Raw genomic sequence first — 16751 nt, 5'->3', positions numbered from 1 at the left:
TATATATATAATATATATATATATATATATATATATATATATATATATATATATATATATATATATATATAAAAACCAAATATCACATCTAACAAATTTGACCTTTCTATTTTTTTTTCTTTCTTTTAAACATCTGGTAATTTTAGTGAATTTACAAAGTCTGTTCACCTCAAGTTCCCTCATCTTTATTGAAAATAATTGATAAATTCATGTTTTTCGTCTAATACCATGACATTTCATCATTATTAAGTGTGACTTAAGTCTCCAGATACATTTTGGGCCACTGTATACATTTGATAAAAGAAGCTAAAGAAGCTATAAAAACTTTTGGTCAATGAGAGAATGAACGTGTTATTATGAGCTGCGAGTTATGTTTCATTGCACAGATAAATCATATCATCACAAAGGCAAGTTTTTGCATGAATATTTTAGCTGTGGATGGGTGGAATGATGGATGGATTCTAATTTTATCTCTGATGAATGAGCTTAGAGCAACGTGACACATTAAATTAACAGATTAGCTAAAACATCTATTAAAGAATTTGTTAACTTGTTAAATTTCCCATCAAATCTAGTCAGTTGTGCTTTTGAATGTGATTTTTATGAATAACAGTTCATAAATTTGGATAAACTCAGTTTGTCCATTCAAAATAGTTTCTGTAAGAATGATATTGTGTGCATAATAAAGTGAAATATCAGAGTTCACTGTTGAGATTTTTAATGCCTGCTTGTATCAAATATATCCAAATATTTACTGGATACATGAGTATTGACTGCATTTTTAGTTAGACACAGATAGCCCCTCTTTGTCCTTTTGTCTCTCTGTCTCTGTCACTTAATCTCTTTTTGTTAGTCTCTCTATCTTCCTTTCTTCTGGAGTGTGAGGAAACAGATGAATGATTCTTTTCCACTGAGACGACTCGCTCTTAAGTAAAGGGAAATAGTGTGTGCGTGTGTGTGTGTGTGTGTGTGTGTGTGTGTGTGATGCTTGAATTGTCTCATGCCATTACATACTATTATTACATTTAATATTTTACTGTTTTAAAAAGTCTTTTTGCTTTAAAGGGGTCATATGATGCTTTTTTAAAGATCATTATTTTGTGTATTTGGTGTAACAGAAACCCTCTCTCTCTCTCTCTCTCTCTCTCTCTCCCGCGTGCTCTCTTTCTCTCTCTCTCTCCCTCTCCCTCTCTCTGGCGCTCTCTCTCTCTCGCTCACACACACGCTCGCTCGCAAGCATGCACACACACACACACGATGCGCAAAACTTCGCGTTTGAACAGTCAATAGCAAATACTTAAACTAATAACAAAACAGTAGCTGATTCAGAAGCGCCAGATTGTCATAGCAAAGTCAGAATTACCTCCTCTCCTAGGTTCACGAAACGGTCGTCCATAAAATGCATTGCTGTTCTGTTGTAAGTAATCTTAAAGCATCTCCCTGACATGGCTGCTTCAACACTAACTGCAGTTACTGAAACCACGCCTTCTTTCTTTGCGTGCACATTTGGGCGGCATTATGCAAATATTTCCACATAGTGAGGTAGATATGTGGGGGCGTGTTAGAATGAGCCGTTTTAGGGGGGCATGGCAGAGTCTTAACTTTGATAAAGAATATCTCTTTGGTTTTGAGACTTTAGTCTTTGCAACTTCAGGGATCTTATCTATGCACAATCAGCTTGTAACACTCCAAAGAGAAAGGCAAACTTGAAATCGCATCATATGACCCCTTTAAGAATGAAGCGTAAACATATTGGAGCAAATTCACAGCTGCATCAGTTTTGTGTGCAGAAATTTCAGTGCAAAAGTGTACATGTGTGTCTCATCAGGAGCGAGAGGAGCTGTTTTTCCGTGCACTGTGCCTCTGTCACACAGTCCAGGTGAAGGAAGAGGAGACAGTGGATGGCATTAAGAGAGGAATCTATCAGGGCAAATCCACCTCCTTCTACATCTCCTCCTCTCCAGATGAGGTTGCACTGGTGGAGGGCATGAAAAGGCAAGACACATACTGTACATACATACACTCACACATGAAAACATGCACTCACACAGACCCACGATAATTTATACTCTAGCCTCCAGGTTTTGACATACTGTGTCATAGTTTGGGATGGCATAACACTCTCACTATATACATTTTTTATTTCATTTTTGTGCCAAAACAGTCCAAACTTTATAATTACCATTTTCTAATTTGCTGTACATACTGTTATGTCTAAACCTAACCCTTCATCACAATAACAAACTAAGTTTGCTTTCCCTTTCTCTCACCTGTTCAGGTTGGGCTTCACCTATCTCCGTCTGAAGGACAGTCACATGGAGATCCTTAACAGACAGGATGAGATGGAGAGGTGAGCCATCTGGAAAACAGCATGAGCGCAATGACCAACAGGAAACTAGCAGCATTTTTGTACAGTTAGTAGTTACTGAGAAAGTGGTTTTACCCGCAATTTTACTTGCTACACTTTAAAAAAATGTTTATAGTATAGTTAAAATTTTTTTTTTTAAACTACATGTATTAATATGTTAAATATAGATTATTACCATAAATTATTTTATAATTATTTTTAATAAAAAAAAAATTATAAAGGTAAAATTACTATAAAATAGTTAAAAAAAATAAATAATTGTTAATAGTATTTTTTTTATAATAATAAAATAAACAGAATAATGTAACAGTAAAAAATGAAAAATGAATAGAACACACACACACACACACACACACACACACACATATATATATATATAGTATATGTGTGTGTGTGTAACATTTATGCATTTTACTTTTTTTTTTCATATAGAATTTACAAACAAGCTTTTAGTTTCATACCAAACTGTAAGGTCCGCGCACCTGGTCCAAGGAAGGTACCCAGTGGCGGATGAAGGTCTCTTGCGTGTTCGGTCTTTTCAGCGCGCAGAGTTATTCAATTTAGGTTTAACTCAATCTGACTCCATTTTAGTATCTGAATTCTAATTTAGGTTGAAAGGCACATTGGTTGTTTGTCGGTCTCTGATTATTCTTACATTCGATTATTCTAATTAACTCTTTACTTTGTATTTTTTCTCGTTCACTAGGAATCTATGTCGTTTTAGGATGCCTCACGCTATGCGTGGGCTCCACGATCACAAAACTCGCCAGTTTGATCCTTATTCAGAGGTTTATGGCTAATGCTATTTAGGTTTGTTTAGCCCCCTACAATTACCCATGTAATGCTCAACAATAATCAGCGGTTCTTCTAGACCCTTAGTCTAGACCCCGATAGTTATTATAACCACGTACAACTTAATTAACACTCCAAATATTAATCAGCGGTTCTTCTAGACCCTTAGTCTAGACCCCGATAGTTATTATAACCACGTACAACTTAATTAACACTCCAAATATTAATCAGCGGTTCTTCTAGACCCTTAGTCTAGACCCCGATAGTTATTATAACCACGTACAACTTAATTAAAGCTGAAATCATACACATGGTTAACGTAACTGAGTACAACTTAAACTAAGGTCAAGCGGTTAGTCAGAAATTTAGAATCTCACCTGATGCGCCCCATGCTTCATCTCCTGAGATCTAATGTGCACTTAACCCTGGTCGCAGATTTGCGGAAACATACGCCTTCACTTAATCTACTTGAGAAAATAACTTCAGAGTGAGTCAGAATGAATTAAATGTAACAATTTATTATCAGTCAGGTAAATATGTATTATGCCAATTATCTCCACAGCCAATTCAACGATATCAAATCAATACAAGACATCAAACTCTCAAAGACGAATCTAAGAGTAAAATGCATATCTGAGATTACATATATTAGATGTATTAGAAAAATACATAGTACAGAGTATGTGGAGATACTCTGTACTACGGGCATTCTGGCTACAGAATCGCCCTGACCCTTTTGCTGCATTCCTTTAAATACAAAACTAAGAAAAACATCCTCCAAATGGAGGCACCAAACCACTAGCAGGGCTGCTTAAACCCCCTGTGGTGACTGCAGCTTTAATTTTCTTGTCATACTGTGTATTTTGCCACATGCTGTGTGAGAAAGAAACCTCAGCAAAGGAACAGTTTGCTCAGCCTAATCTGTAATCATCTGTGTATTTACTCAGCAGGTTGTCATATTAATGTATTTGTGTGTTTTTTAAAGTAACACCGTTATACGGTGTATGTTGTGGGAAGCAGTGAATTTCCTCTGTTTAGGGAATGTTGTAAAAGGACTGGTGTTTGTGAGATGGAGTGACTGACTGACTGAGTGTGTGTGTGTGTGTGTCCTTGAAGGACAAGGACCATAATTAGTGCAGCTACACACTGTCCTACAGCCGAGAACATGAGGGTCAGCACAGAGCGCAGTCACATGAAAATTCTGTCTGTCTGTTTGTCTGTGATAAAGATGTATCCCAAAGGAGATAATTAATAATTTAATAGATAATAATTAATAGATCCATTAACCTTTTAAATCTAAAGACTTGCAACGTTGTCTTTTTGTGTGCATTTGTGTTTATTCTTCCCAGATTTGAGCTGTTGGAGGTGTTGAACTTTGATTCAGTGAGGAGGAGAATGAGTGTTATTGTAAGATCGAGCTCAGGTAGGATGAACAAACACACTTTACTTAGCTATCTAAATGGAGACATTCAATAGACATCTATTGATTTTATATAGAGTTAGATATAAATACCTAACCCTAACCCACACCTTGACCTAAAAGAAAACTTTATGCAGTTTTACAAAAAAAACAAAACAACAACTTTATTTACTTTATTTTTAAATATTTACTTTGCTTTTTACAAATATGGACATCCCCCAAAAGGAGATTTTTCTTTTTTTTAAAGTCAGATTTAGCTGACTTCTGGGTACAAATGTATCCCCAAAATTAAGTAGGCACAAACACACACACACACACACACACACACACACACACACACATATTTACTTGGCAATTTAAATGAGGACACATAAATCTAATTATAATTATTATGTATAATTATGTATAATTAATTATTGCCCTAAAGAAAGCTTATTATATCAGTTTAACATGTTAAATTATGTGTGATTAAGTATTTAAAATGTGCTAAAAAAATACAGCAGTTAATCATGCCCCTTGACTAGTATGTTAATTGCATTTTTTACAAATTAATTAATCAATTTATTTATTTATTTATTGAGAGTTATAATGTCTTTGAATGATCTCTGCAAATATTGATATGTGCAATTAATTGTAATTGATTTGATTAATCTGCATGTCATGTAATAATTGTAATACGATTTATGAGATTGGCAGCCATAATTCCGTTTATTTATGAATGATTTTCCCATCTGAGAACAAGGGATTTAGCTAACGTCTGGGGATAATTTTGCCCTCAAAGCATTGCTGAGTAAACACACACATGCACACTCATTCTGGAACTGCAAGTGACTGTTACACATTCCACTGAAAGTGTCTGAGTCACCATGTGTGCCCAAATGAAGGGGCCAGTTAATGCAAGTGGGTCAATGTGCTACTAGCATACAAATGAGAGCAAGATTTAGACATCTGTATGATTCATGAATACATTCAGTCACACACAACTGACCTGATAACTTATCTTTTAATATAAAAATCAATTAGGATATTCTTGAATACATTGAGAGCCTGACAGTATAACTAATGTGCTAATTTAAAGTCAACATGAAACAACGTTTGTGACCCATTTTACTATCGTATTATGATACATTTCAGAGGGGAACAGGATAAAAAATATAAAATATCAAAGGCAAATAGGTTAGTTTTGATTTCATGTTGACCTTAAGCATGAATGAATAAAAAAATATTGCTTTACATATTATAAATGTATTGAAAGCATGACACACTGGTGGTTGTACAATTTCTTTATTATAGCTGTTAACACTTTATTTGTGTTGATAATTGTTTGTTTGTTCTAGGAGAGTACTATTTGTTCTGTAAAGGTGCAGATTCTTCTGTTTTCCCACGGGTGGTTTCTGGAAAGTTGGAGCAGGTCAGAGCGCGAGTAGAGCACAACGCTGTGGTGAGCAAAAATTGGAAACATCTTCATCATCTTTCTTATTTTAGCAGAGCTATTTATAAGCCACAAAAGCACCTTCCTAGATCTTGATGGAAAAAAGCTCCTCTCAAATGTGTTTGCTTGTGCAGCTTTTCTTTAGCATGAATGTCATCCTCAAAGAGAGCTGAAAGAGGAAAGTACCTAAACATCACTGAAAATTAAAGAGAAAAATAGAAAGAGCAAAGACAATGTATCTGTTGTCTTTCTATTTATGTGTTCTCACACTGCGGCCCAACACTGATCTCATTAGCTTTCATAAGAGAGATGAGTGTTATAAACAACCGTTATTAGTTTAATGTCTCTGTAGCACCCAGAAGTCATTTGTACTTTTTGCTCTTCATAATCTAATGAATATAATTATCTTAAACTTGACAAATATATGAAGTCACTTGCAGAAAAATAATATAATTATGGTCCCAGACATGAGGAATGGATCTAATGTCATAGATTAACACAGCTCTATGTTACTTCATTGTGTTACTCACAGATCTGGGTCAGGAATGACATCACTTTAGAAAAGGGTTTGGTTGCATTGGCGTCTGTGCTGATTCATGACTCTGGTAGCCATAGTGAAAAACGTTTCTGTAGAGACAGACAAAATTGTCTCTTTGTTTTCAAGACTGTCTGAAGGAGCCAAAACGGACAGTTCTATCAGTAGTGTTTTATAAATAATGTTAATGGGAATTTTTCTGCTGGAGCATTTTTGTCATTTTATAATCTACATTTCAAAGGGATAATGATAAACAACAAATGATAATTGTGTCATTATTTACTCACCCCATGTCGTTCTAAACCAGTATGTCTTTCTTTTTTATATGGAACACAAAATGAGATATTTTGCAAAATGTTCACACTGCTTTTTTGCATACATCAAAAGCAGACAGTGCCCAGTGGATATAAAATAAGACAAAGAAATCTTATGAAAAATTTGTTTGCATAAAAAGAAACATTTGACATTCATATGGGCTATTTTTATGTTGCTTATATGGAAGCCTGTTTCTGCCACGGAATAAAAAGAAATTTGAAAACGTGATTACAACTTTTTATCTCACAATTCTGACTTTTTCCAGAATTGCGAGATGTTAACTCACAATCATGAGATATAAACTAAGTCAATTACCTTTTATTTTATTCCATGGTGGAGCTTGACATCCTGTGGATCCACAGCATCCACTGGAGCATTCTTTAAAATATCTCCATTTGTTGTACCACAGAAGAAAGAAAGTCACTGGTTTGGAACAATACGAGGGTGAGTAAATAATGCCAACATTTTCACTTTTCTTAGCACAGGTATTATTCTTTCCTTTATGTTATGTTTATTCTGAGTTAAACATATATTTAGTTCTATCCTAGATTAATTCTTTTTTTAGGATAAAGAATAAATTCTGGAGTTGAATTTTGGCTCTTTTATTAAATAAATGGACCTGGCAGGCTAAGCTGACATTTTTGTTTCAAATCTTTCCGCTGTAGGAGGGCTTACGGACTCTTTGTGTGGCTTATAAGAAGCTGACTCATGAGGAGTATGAGGAAACATGCCATCTCCTCAACAGCGCTAAACTAGCTCTGCGGGAGCGCGACAAGAAACTGGCTGAAGCTTATGATGTCATTGAAAAGGATTTCATCCTGCTGGGAGCCACGGCTGTGGAAGATAGGTGAATCACTGCCTCCTGACTCACAGTCAACCTGATTAACATTTACCAAATACCACAAATACCATCTTAGTTTGATTGACTTGACTGAAAATTCTTCTTCTGAAGTGAATCAAACTTACGATTTCAAAGTTGAGGACTTTGCAGAAGTTGATGGAGTGGAATTTCACGTTCAGTCTTCTCTAGTCAAATCCAGAATGCAAATCAAAATGTCTGAGACCACCAGTGGAAACAGGAAAATTTTAATTGAAAGAATTCTTATTGTTTTCCAGCATGATTTGAGATAGTTTTTTTTAACAAATGGTATGTGAATAATAACTTGAGAAGAACATTTTAATTGAAAAAATTCTTAGTATTGCTGTTCAGCATGATTTTAGTTTTTTTTTAAAACAAATTACGTGTGAATAATTTAGAGCGAATTTTTTTCATTTGAAACATTTTCTGTTTATTTTAAGGTTTAAATTCGTTTTTGAATCCCATATTTTCATTGTAGCTTAAGATTTTTGGACTCCACTGTACAGCAATTTACAAGTTTGTAGCTAAACAGGAGTCACTGTAGAGAATCAGGGAAGCTCATTTTTTTCAGGCTGTTTGTTATGGTAGCATCACTTAAAGTCATTCATCTGTGAATATGCAGATTACCCTTCAGTACTAAGAATTAGGGCCTCATTCCCTCTCACTCCTGCCCACTACGCCATCAAAAACTCCCATCGTGTCGAAATATGGAACCATGACATCCGATGCATTTCTGAGCAAGTCTGATATTGCTTTCCAAGTTGCATGTTGCTGTAAAAATATCGACATGTTAATAATATCTTATGTTTTCCATAAAGTGCATTATGCATTTGCCTAAATAAGCAAGGTGCATTTCCCTGAAGTGAAATGGAGAATGGATGTGCATTAGCAATATTAGATTGTTAACTGGCTGAACGCCAAGGTTCTGATCGGCCGAACAACTGGATGGAAGAGTTGCAGGTCCAGCGTCCGTTTGAAGCACTCGTAAGCACCCACGGCCCTGACAGAACCAGTGTGAGTTAACGTTAATTGCATAGGCAATCAATAGAGTCCATCCGTTAGGCTCCAGTGTCCTGATAATGAGCAGTTAACATAATTAGACCCCCTCTTGAATCAATCGGCAACCGGCAGACACGGTTCTGATGAACTACTGTTTTGGCTTATGCACTTATGGAGGCCATTCACCCTAATGTTATAAATAAACACATCAATCCATGTTGACCGCCTCAATGAAGATAACAGAGCAAACAAATAGTGATTACTGGACGGGAACTTATTTTGTCAGGCAGTGTTGATTAGATGCAATCAGTGCCCTCTAGGTACCAGCCTGTTTGTGCCTCCAAGACGTCACTCAAGATCATGTGTTATAGTCAAATATACAGGGAGCTAATTTGATAAGGGGCAACGCTGACTGTTTGTAATGTGTTTGTTTTTTATTTAAACAGAATCCCTGAAACATTCTAGCTTACATGAAATGGCCATGGCAACCCATTTTACCTCCGTAAATGTGCAGTCACATTGACAAAATTTTGTGGGCAAAAAGGTCCAATTGCCAATAGTGTAGCAATGTATAATGCACAGCTCACACAGAAGTCACTTTCAAACCAAGCAGCTTTCTGATGGTCAACACAGCAAAATTGTGTTACCAACTTTAACTTGTTGCGAAATCCATCATCATTTCATTTGAAATCCAGAATTGACTGGATTTCGCCCACAAAAATTCTGTAAATGTCACTGCAAGGACTGTATTTGAGAGCACAACAGGATATTCAACAAGAAAAGAAGGACAAGAGAAAAGTGGATGTTTCAAACCAGAATAGAGCCTTACTTGAATGTAGGGCTGCAGTGGATTGTAGAGAGGATATAATCAACGTTACATTGAAGTTAACTGCCTTTGAATTACTTAAATTATTGTTAACTATTGCCAAGATTTTAGAAAGGCTGCATTCGCTAACAGCAGCCTAATATGATGCCTTGAATGGCTATTTGGCAATTGGGTTACATTGTTTTCCCGGCCCACTTGGCCTAGGTGACATCATTTGCAAAGCAAAGTCATTTCAGAGCATGTTATTATGAAGACAGTGCTTTTTTTTCAGATGAAGTACATTAATCATGCACAATAAGGCCAGGAAATTGTATTTAAGGAAGCATATAACATAAAATCTGATTTCATGTCAACTTTAAGCCAAGATTTTAAAATAGGGAGCCAAATAGAATGTTGGGGAAGTCAGAAGGAATGTTATGACTCAACTAGAATGTTGCTTAACTTGAGGAATTTGTTTAGCTTCAATAGAATGATGTTAAGTCAAATGCAATTCATGTTATTAGAATGTTTAATAGGTAGTGTAATAGAAGGTCTTGTGGTTTCTTCCCGGGAGTCTTTGTGAGAATGTCACTTCCTGCGTCGCTGGGCTGTGAGTGAGGTGCAGTGGGGGGTGGAGTCTTAATTATCTGGCAGCAGTGGCACTGTGAATCCTGACTACTGGGCTGCTTAATTACTGAGTGAAGTGAGCTGAGACATCACACTGCGGTAGAAGACCTCCCCGCCACCGAGCCATGCAGAGCACTGTCCATTAACTTTCACTCCAGCACTGCGCAAAGATTAAAGCACACAGGATTGCTATATACTATGCCAAATCTTGATGCTGCTACTATACAATGGAGGCAATTGGGCTGTCAAAGTAACAATTGTGTAATTGTCACTTTGTATATGATAGGAGCTGCTATTTATGTCAAAGTATGACAGATTAACTTAATTTGTTTGTAAAAATAGTTATTTAAAATTGACTCAATGTTAAACTCCACCTCCAAGTTTTTCAATTAAACGGTAAAGGAATTGTATTACAATTTTCCTTATGTGAGCTTGAAAAATAGTGACATTGGAAAGAATTTTATCTGCTGTTTGTTTTTACACTAGTTCAAAAGTTTGAGGTCAGTAAGATTTTTTAATGTTTTTGAAAGATATTTCTTATGCACACCAAGGCTGCATTTATTTGATCAAAAATAAATTTATAACAGTAATATTTTGAAATAATGTGGTAAAAAAAAAAAATATATAAAAAAAAAATATATATATATATATATATATATATTCAAATGTTTTTTTTTCCAGTCATCAATGTCACGTGATCCTTCAGAAATCATACTAATATGCTGATTTGCAGCTCAAGAAACGTACATTAGAAAGGTAATATGGCGATTGTCAACATTTGTTAGGGTTGGATTGGTCATTAATTAAGGCAAATCATGCTAAGGTTCTTTTTGTAAATAAGCACCCAATTTGGCTCATTATACAGACATTGTGTTAATTGTGTACATGAGCTGCTCTTGAAATGTTCTTGGATATCATTTTATGTTTCAGGCTGCAGGATAAAGCAGCCGACACCATTGAGTCCCTGCACAAGGCTGGTATGAAGGTTTGGGTCCTCACAGGGGACAAAATGGAGACAGCAGCAGCCACGTGCTATGCTAGCAAGTTGTTCCATCGCAATACACAGATCCTGGAACTGACAACCAAGCGGACAGAGGAGCAGAGTCTCCATGACGTCTTGTTTGATCTGAGCAGAACTGTCCTGAGACAGCATGGCAGCATGACCAGGGACATTTTTTCAGGGTGGGTACAGTGGAATACATTTACATGCTCACATAGATGCTTACACGCGCAGACACCTTCACACATACGTGTCGGTCCCACAGGCTCTCAGATGATTACCAAGACTATGGTCTGATAATCGATGGGGCAACACTGTCAGCTGTACTGAAACCAACACAGGAAGGAACCAGCAACGGAGGGAACTACAAGGAGATTTTCCTGGAAATCTGCAGGAACTGCAGCGCTGTTCTCTGCTGTCGCATGGCACCCTTACAAAAAGCACAGGTACTACAGCACGTTAGTCTCAAAGAGTATACACTACTGTTCAAAATATTGGGGTAAGATGTAAGATTTGTATTTTTTGGAAATAAGTCTCTTATGCTCACCAAGGCTGTATTTAATTGATCAAAAATACAGTAAAACATATTATTGTGAAATAGTATTACATAAAAAAAACTGTTTTCTATTGTAATATATTTTAAAGTGTAATTTATTCCTATGATGCAAAGCTGAATTTTCAATCGTCAGTGTCACGTGATCCTTCAGAAACCATTCTTATATTATTATATGAAACATTTCTTTGAAACCACTGAAACCATGATACTTTTTTTCAGGATTCTTTAATGAATAGAAAATTTCAAAGTAAATTATTTTTTAAATTATTTGAAATAGATTATTTTTTTTGAATAATGTATAATTTTTTTGTCACTTTTGATCAGTTTAATGCACCCTTGCTGAATAAAAGTATTTATTTATTTTAGAATGCATATTGGCATATTTCTTTGTGCAATCTGATATCTGAAATGTTTCATTAAATCATTATTTGGCATGTGTATTAAGCCATTTTCTTTGTGGGTTCCATTGACTAAGGGTGATTTAAGGTCTTGGTGTCTGTTTGGGGACATTTGGTCCCCACAATGGTGATAAAACCTGACTCACACTAACACAGCTACCTGCCAGAGAAAGGTTGTCCTTGTTCTCTTATTGTAATCTCTCAGCCTGTGAGTTACATGGTGCAATCAAAAGAGAATCTGGTCTCTTTCTCATTCTCATTTACTGCACACTAAACCTGTCAGTCACTCTCTGGGGCTTCTGGGAAAACCAGAGACTGTAAAGTCAAGAAGTGAGAGAACTCACAGCATTACAAGACAGTTATTGATGTGAAACGAACAGCAAAATCCCATGCAATTCATGTGTAAAAGCAAAATCAATATTTTCTTCATATGACAAAGGATAGATAGGATATTATCCCATTGCCTCAGTCACATAAACAGCCAAAAACCCTGCTTAATAATCTAATCTCTCAGCCGTTCTGATTTGACCTGTGGAAACTGTTCTTTCAGATTGTTAAGCTGATAAAAGCATCAAAAGAACACCCCATCACGCTGGCCATCGGGGACGGAGCCAATGATGTCAGTATGATTCTGGAAGCTCACGTGGGCATAGGTGATTTCATGCTCGCAGACAAAAGCAAATATTTTTCGAAGTTATTACTTCTCCAGGAAGTAATTCTCTTATAGACTTCTGTTCAACAACTATGTCGGCAATATCTTACATGCCTGTTGACTGGTTATTCTGCCTCTAGGGATCATGGGTAAAGAGGGGCGTCAGGCGGCCCGTAACAGCGACTATGCAATTACCAAGTTCAAACACCTGAAGAAGATGCTGCTGGTTCACGGGCACTACTACTACATCAGAATCGCTGAGCTGGTCCAGTACTTCTTCTATAAGGTGAACTCAAACAAACAAAATGTGTAGACACACAAAATAAAAAAGATAATCTCAAGCAAAATAGCTGATTGCTAGCTGACACAGCACAAACAACATTGCCTGCGGTTATAAACACAGAAAAATTTTTGCTTAATATGTGTGGATGCTACTTTTTTCCCAGGAGTTCAGACTAAACCACTAAACAATCTTGTTGAAAATGCAACTCTAATGCAGCGCTAGCAAACAGAATTCTCACACGCACACACACTAACAAACCATCTAAAGGGTTTAGTTCATCAGGTACTGAGGTTCTGTTTTCTCTCCATAGAATGTGTGCTTCATCTTCCCTCAGTTTCTCTATCAGTTCTTCTGTGGGTTCTCTCAGCAGGTAAACTTCCTTTTTTAAAATATCTCAAAGGTCCATCACAATTAGACTGCATTTCAAATAGATGTTTAAAATAACACCTGGAACATGAAAGTGCATGTAGTTAAGAGAAAAAACTTTCTCTTCTGTGCTTACACTGAACTTAACGGTTGATTACAGCAACAATAGCAAACTGGTTTAATTGTTTTTGTCCCTCTGCAGCCACTGTATGACACAGCATATCTGACCCTGTACAATATCAGCTTCACCTCATTACCCATCCTCCTCTACAGTCTGATGGAGCAGCACATCAACATGGACATCCTCAAACGGGACCCTTCTCTCTACAGGTGAGGAACGTTTGGGTTTGTCTAACATCCCCCTTATCTACACCTATGTTCTGAATGACATGCAATAATTATACTTTAAACTTAGAGCATAGGTTTAAACAATGAGAACAATTCACCCAAAATGGAAAACCCGTATGGAGTTAGGTTTGAGTTTAAGTTGTTTTATTGGCTGATACGTGACATGTGGTACATGTCATCACATGTACAGGGGAGGTATTTTGCAGAGACATGTTTACTATCTGTTCACGATTCTATTTCTGGGTCCCTCTGTGAGACCTACTGATAAATCCTTGTCTAAACACTGGCTATTTATACTCACCTTGGCCTCCTTTTTGCATGACTGTTGGTTCGCTGAGACTGAAAACACTCATTATTTCTTATCCTGAGTTTTGCTGTCCCTGAGACAAACTTCATAGCATATTCATAAAGCACTTCTGAAATAGTTAAGTGATAGTTTTTTTTTTTGCTTTCCCACTTGCACCAGTTGTCCAGAATAATTTTTATTTTTATAAAAATATTTTTTATGTGTCATAAAACATCTATGTAGGATCATAATTATCATATTTTTCATGTGTATATATTGTGGTTTTATAAGTTTACATGAATGGAACTACAGTTTGTTCACCTTTGCCTATTAAATATTACATTGAGGTATATCATGCATGTACAACCAGAAGAAAATGACCTTTTTCTTAATTTTCTTTGGTTAAAAGTGCAGTTAGCGGTGTTAGCTCTTGTGGAATTTCCCCAGACTTAGCCAGTAAATAATGCTGCTTCATGTGATATCAGAAATTCCCTTCTTCCCACTTCTATAAGTCCGTAATTATAAGTCCGAGTTTACGAGATCTTATTAAAGCCAAAATGTATGAAAAATATTTCGTCAATGCTAGCTTGAATAAAATGTAGTGTCCCATTCGTAGAAAACCATATAAACAATACATTCATCTAGATTGTCAGCTAACAATTCTGGAATTTTAGTCAAATAAATTGTTTTTGCTGTGTAAAATACATATAATGTGTATCAAATGATTATTTATGTACAGTACGTAATGTCTATCTAAAGCAACATTAGTAAAATTGCCTCTCACAAGCCAAGGTAACAGCTAACTAGTATGCTCACAGCTTGCGTTTTTCTGTATGGGATGGCCTGTGAATGTGCAAACTGATTCAAAGTATAAAAGTAATAAAAACTATATAAAAAAATAAAAAAATAAATACTTAGAGCATATTTAAAGAATTACTACGAAGCCCTGCACATGAGATGTAGGAGGGAAAAAAACTGTCAAACGATTAATCGCGATAAATCACATCCAAAATAAAAGTTTTTGTTTACATAATATATGTGTGTATTGTGTATATTTATTATGTATATACTGTTATATATATATATATATACATGTATTTTTCATGTATAAATTTATATTAATATAATTTATATATAAATATATTTAATATATAAACGTAAACATTTTCTTAAATATGTACATGCATGTGTGTGTATTTATATATACATAATAAATATACACAGTGCATTTCATTTAAATATACACAGTGCACACACATATACTATGTAAACAAAAACTTTTATTTTGGATGCGATTAATCGCGATTAATCGTTTCACAGCAATAAAATATACAGTGCACAGCATAAATGAGTACACCCCCTCTAAAACTTAACATATTCAGCGATTACTCTTTACTTATATATATATATAGGGTTCTTTGGAGATGTAATGTTCCAACAAGTCTGCTTGATCAATTACCAAAGAAGAATGCCAAAATTATTCAGCAAAATAGGATTTTCTTATCAAAGTGATAAAATGTTGTTGCAAAAATGAGTACACCCTCCTGAAAGTTACTAAATAAAAAAAATATATAGGTTTAAGGTTATTTTTGATCAACAGGTAAGTATATTGAACCAAAATTTTTAAAGACAAGTAATTTCCTGACAATAAGTGTTATATAGCCCACTGAATCATATTCAGTCTTAATGCTGGCAGCAGTGGAACCACTTGAGAGAGAACTGCCAGGTGACTTATTTCTTAGCATAAAAGAGGACAATGGTACAAGAGGAATACCAAATTATTGTTTTAAGTGTGAAAATATAGCAGAAGTAGCACCAATATTCAAAAACAATGGACTTGTGTTAAGGCTCCTGAAATAATCAGGTCTTCACTTTAAGTTTTCACTTTTTAGTAATGAGTGAATTTTTGCTAGAAAAAGAGCAGGAGAAATAACATGCATGTGTCTCAGAGCCGGCAAAAGCTGTGAAAAGAGTGACACTTTATCTCACAGAGTATGACGCAGCCTGCAGAAGTGACATGCATGGTTGTTGTCACCACTAGAATTACCTACTGTAGCCAAAGCAAAATAAACTCATTTAACCTCTTCCAGGGCCCATATTTACAAAATAGAGACTTCTGGGAATCCATACTCTGGTCTCAAGAGACCAAGTCAATCATTTCGGATCCAAAAACATCCAAAATGTTCTGGTGATGCTAGATGAGGAGTATAGAGAGAAGTGATTGGTACCCACAGTGACGTTCAGTGGTAGTAAAGCTTTTATATAGGGATGAATAAGTGCTGAAGGTGTGAGGGAGTTGTGCTTTATCAATGCTGGCATGAATTCACACACCACTGTGGTATGTAATACAAAAACTTGAAACTGAAGATGCTACCCTCCCCTCATTCCCTGCATTATTGGGCATTTTTTCAGCATGACAATGAATATATTCATTCTCCCAAGGTGAAAATCCTTCAGTGGACATGTATTTCACTCAATCTTAACGCTCTTGAGCAGCTGTGGGGGATTCTGTAGAGATGAGCTGAGCAACACTCCCCATTAAAGACCAGGGCATTTAAGGAGGTCGTCCTCCAGAAGTTAAACAGCACAGATGTGAAAATTTGTCATGAGCTTGTACACTCAGTGCCCAAGAAGGGTCAGAGCAGATACTTTAAGTTCTGGAGGACATACTAAGTACTAGAATATTATACATTTTCTGAATTAAATCTAG

At 35.8% G+C, this 16751-nt stretch overlaps 1 protein-coding gene across 1 annotated transcript in view; it reads left to right on the top strand.

The window, feature by feature from the left end:
* LOC107602995 (probable phospholipid-transporting ATPase IH) overlaps window positions 1-16751 on the top strand; it is a 26538-nt gene that overhangs the window by 6859 nt on the left and 2928 nt on the right. The window contains exons 13-23 of the mRNA XM_016295657.1: window positions 1829-1995; window positions 2279-2350; window positions 4510-4583; window positions 5918-6021; window positions 7528-7709; window positions 11083-11334; window positions 11418-11598; window positions 12657-12759; window positions 12899-13044; window positions 13352-13411; window positions 13610-13737. Of these exons, the coding sequence (XP_016151143.1) occupies window positions 1829-1995; window positions 2279-2350; window positions 4510-4583; window positions 5918-6021; window positions 7528-7709; window positions 11083-11334; window positions 11418-11598; window positions 12657-12759; window positions 12899-13044; window positions 13352-13411; window positions 13610-13737 (1469 nt within the window). The remainder of the gene's footprint in view (window positions 1-1828; window positions 1996-2278; window positions 2351-4509; window positions 4584-5917; window positions 6022-7527; window positions 7710-11082; window positions 11335-11417; window positions 11599-12656; window positions 12760-12898; window positions 13045-13351; window positions 13412-13609; window positions 13738-16751) is intronic.

This window comes from Sinocyclocheilus grahami, unplaced genomic scaffold (genome assembly GCF_001515645.1).
Source record: "Sinocyclocheilus grahami isolate Dianchi unplaced genomic scaffold, SAMN03320097.WGS_v1.1 scaffold339.1, whole genome shotgun sequence".
Taxonomy (NCBI): domain Eukaryota; kingdom Metazoa; phylum Chordata; class Actinopteri; order Cypriniformes; family Cyprinidae; genus Sinocyclocheilus; species Sinocyclocheilus grahami.
This window is presented reverse-complemented; position numbering and strand designations above follow the sequence as displayed.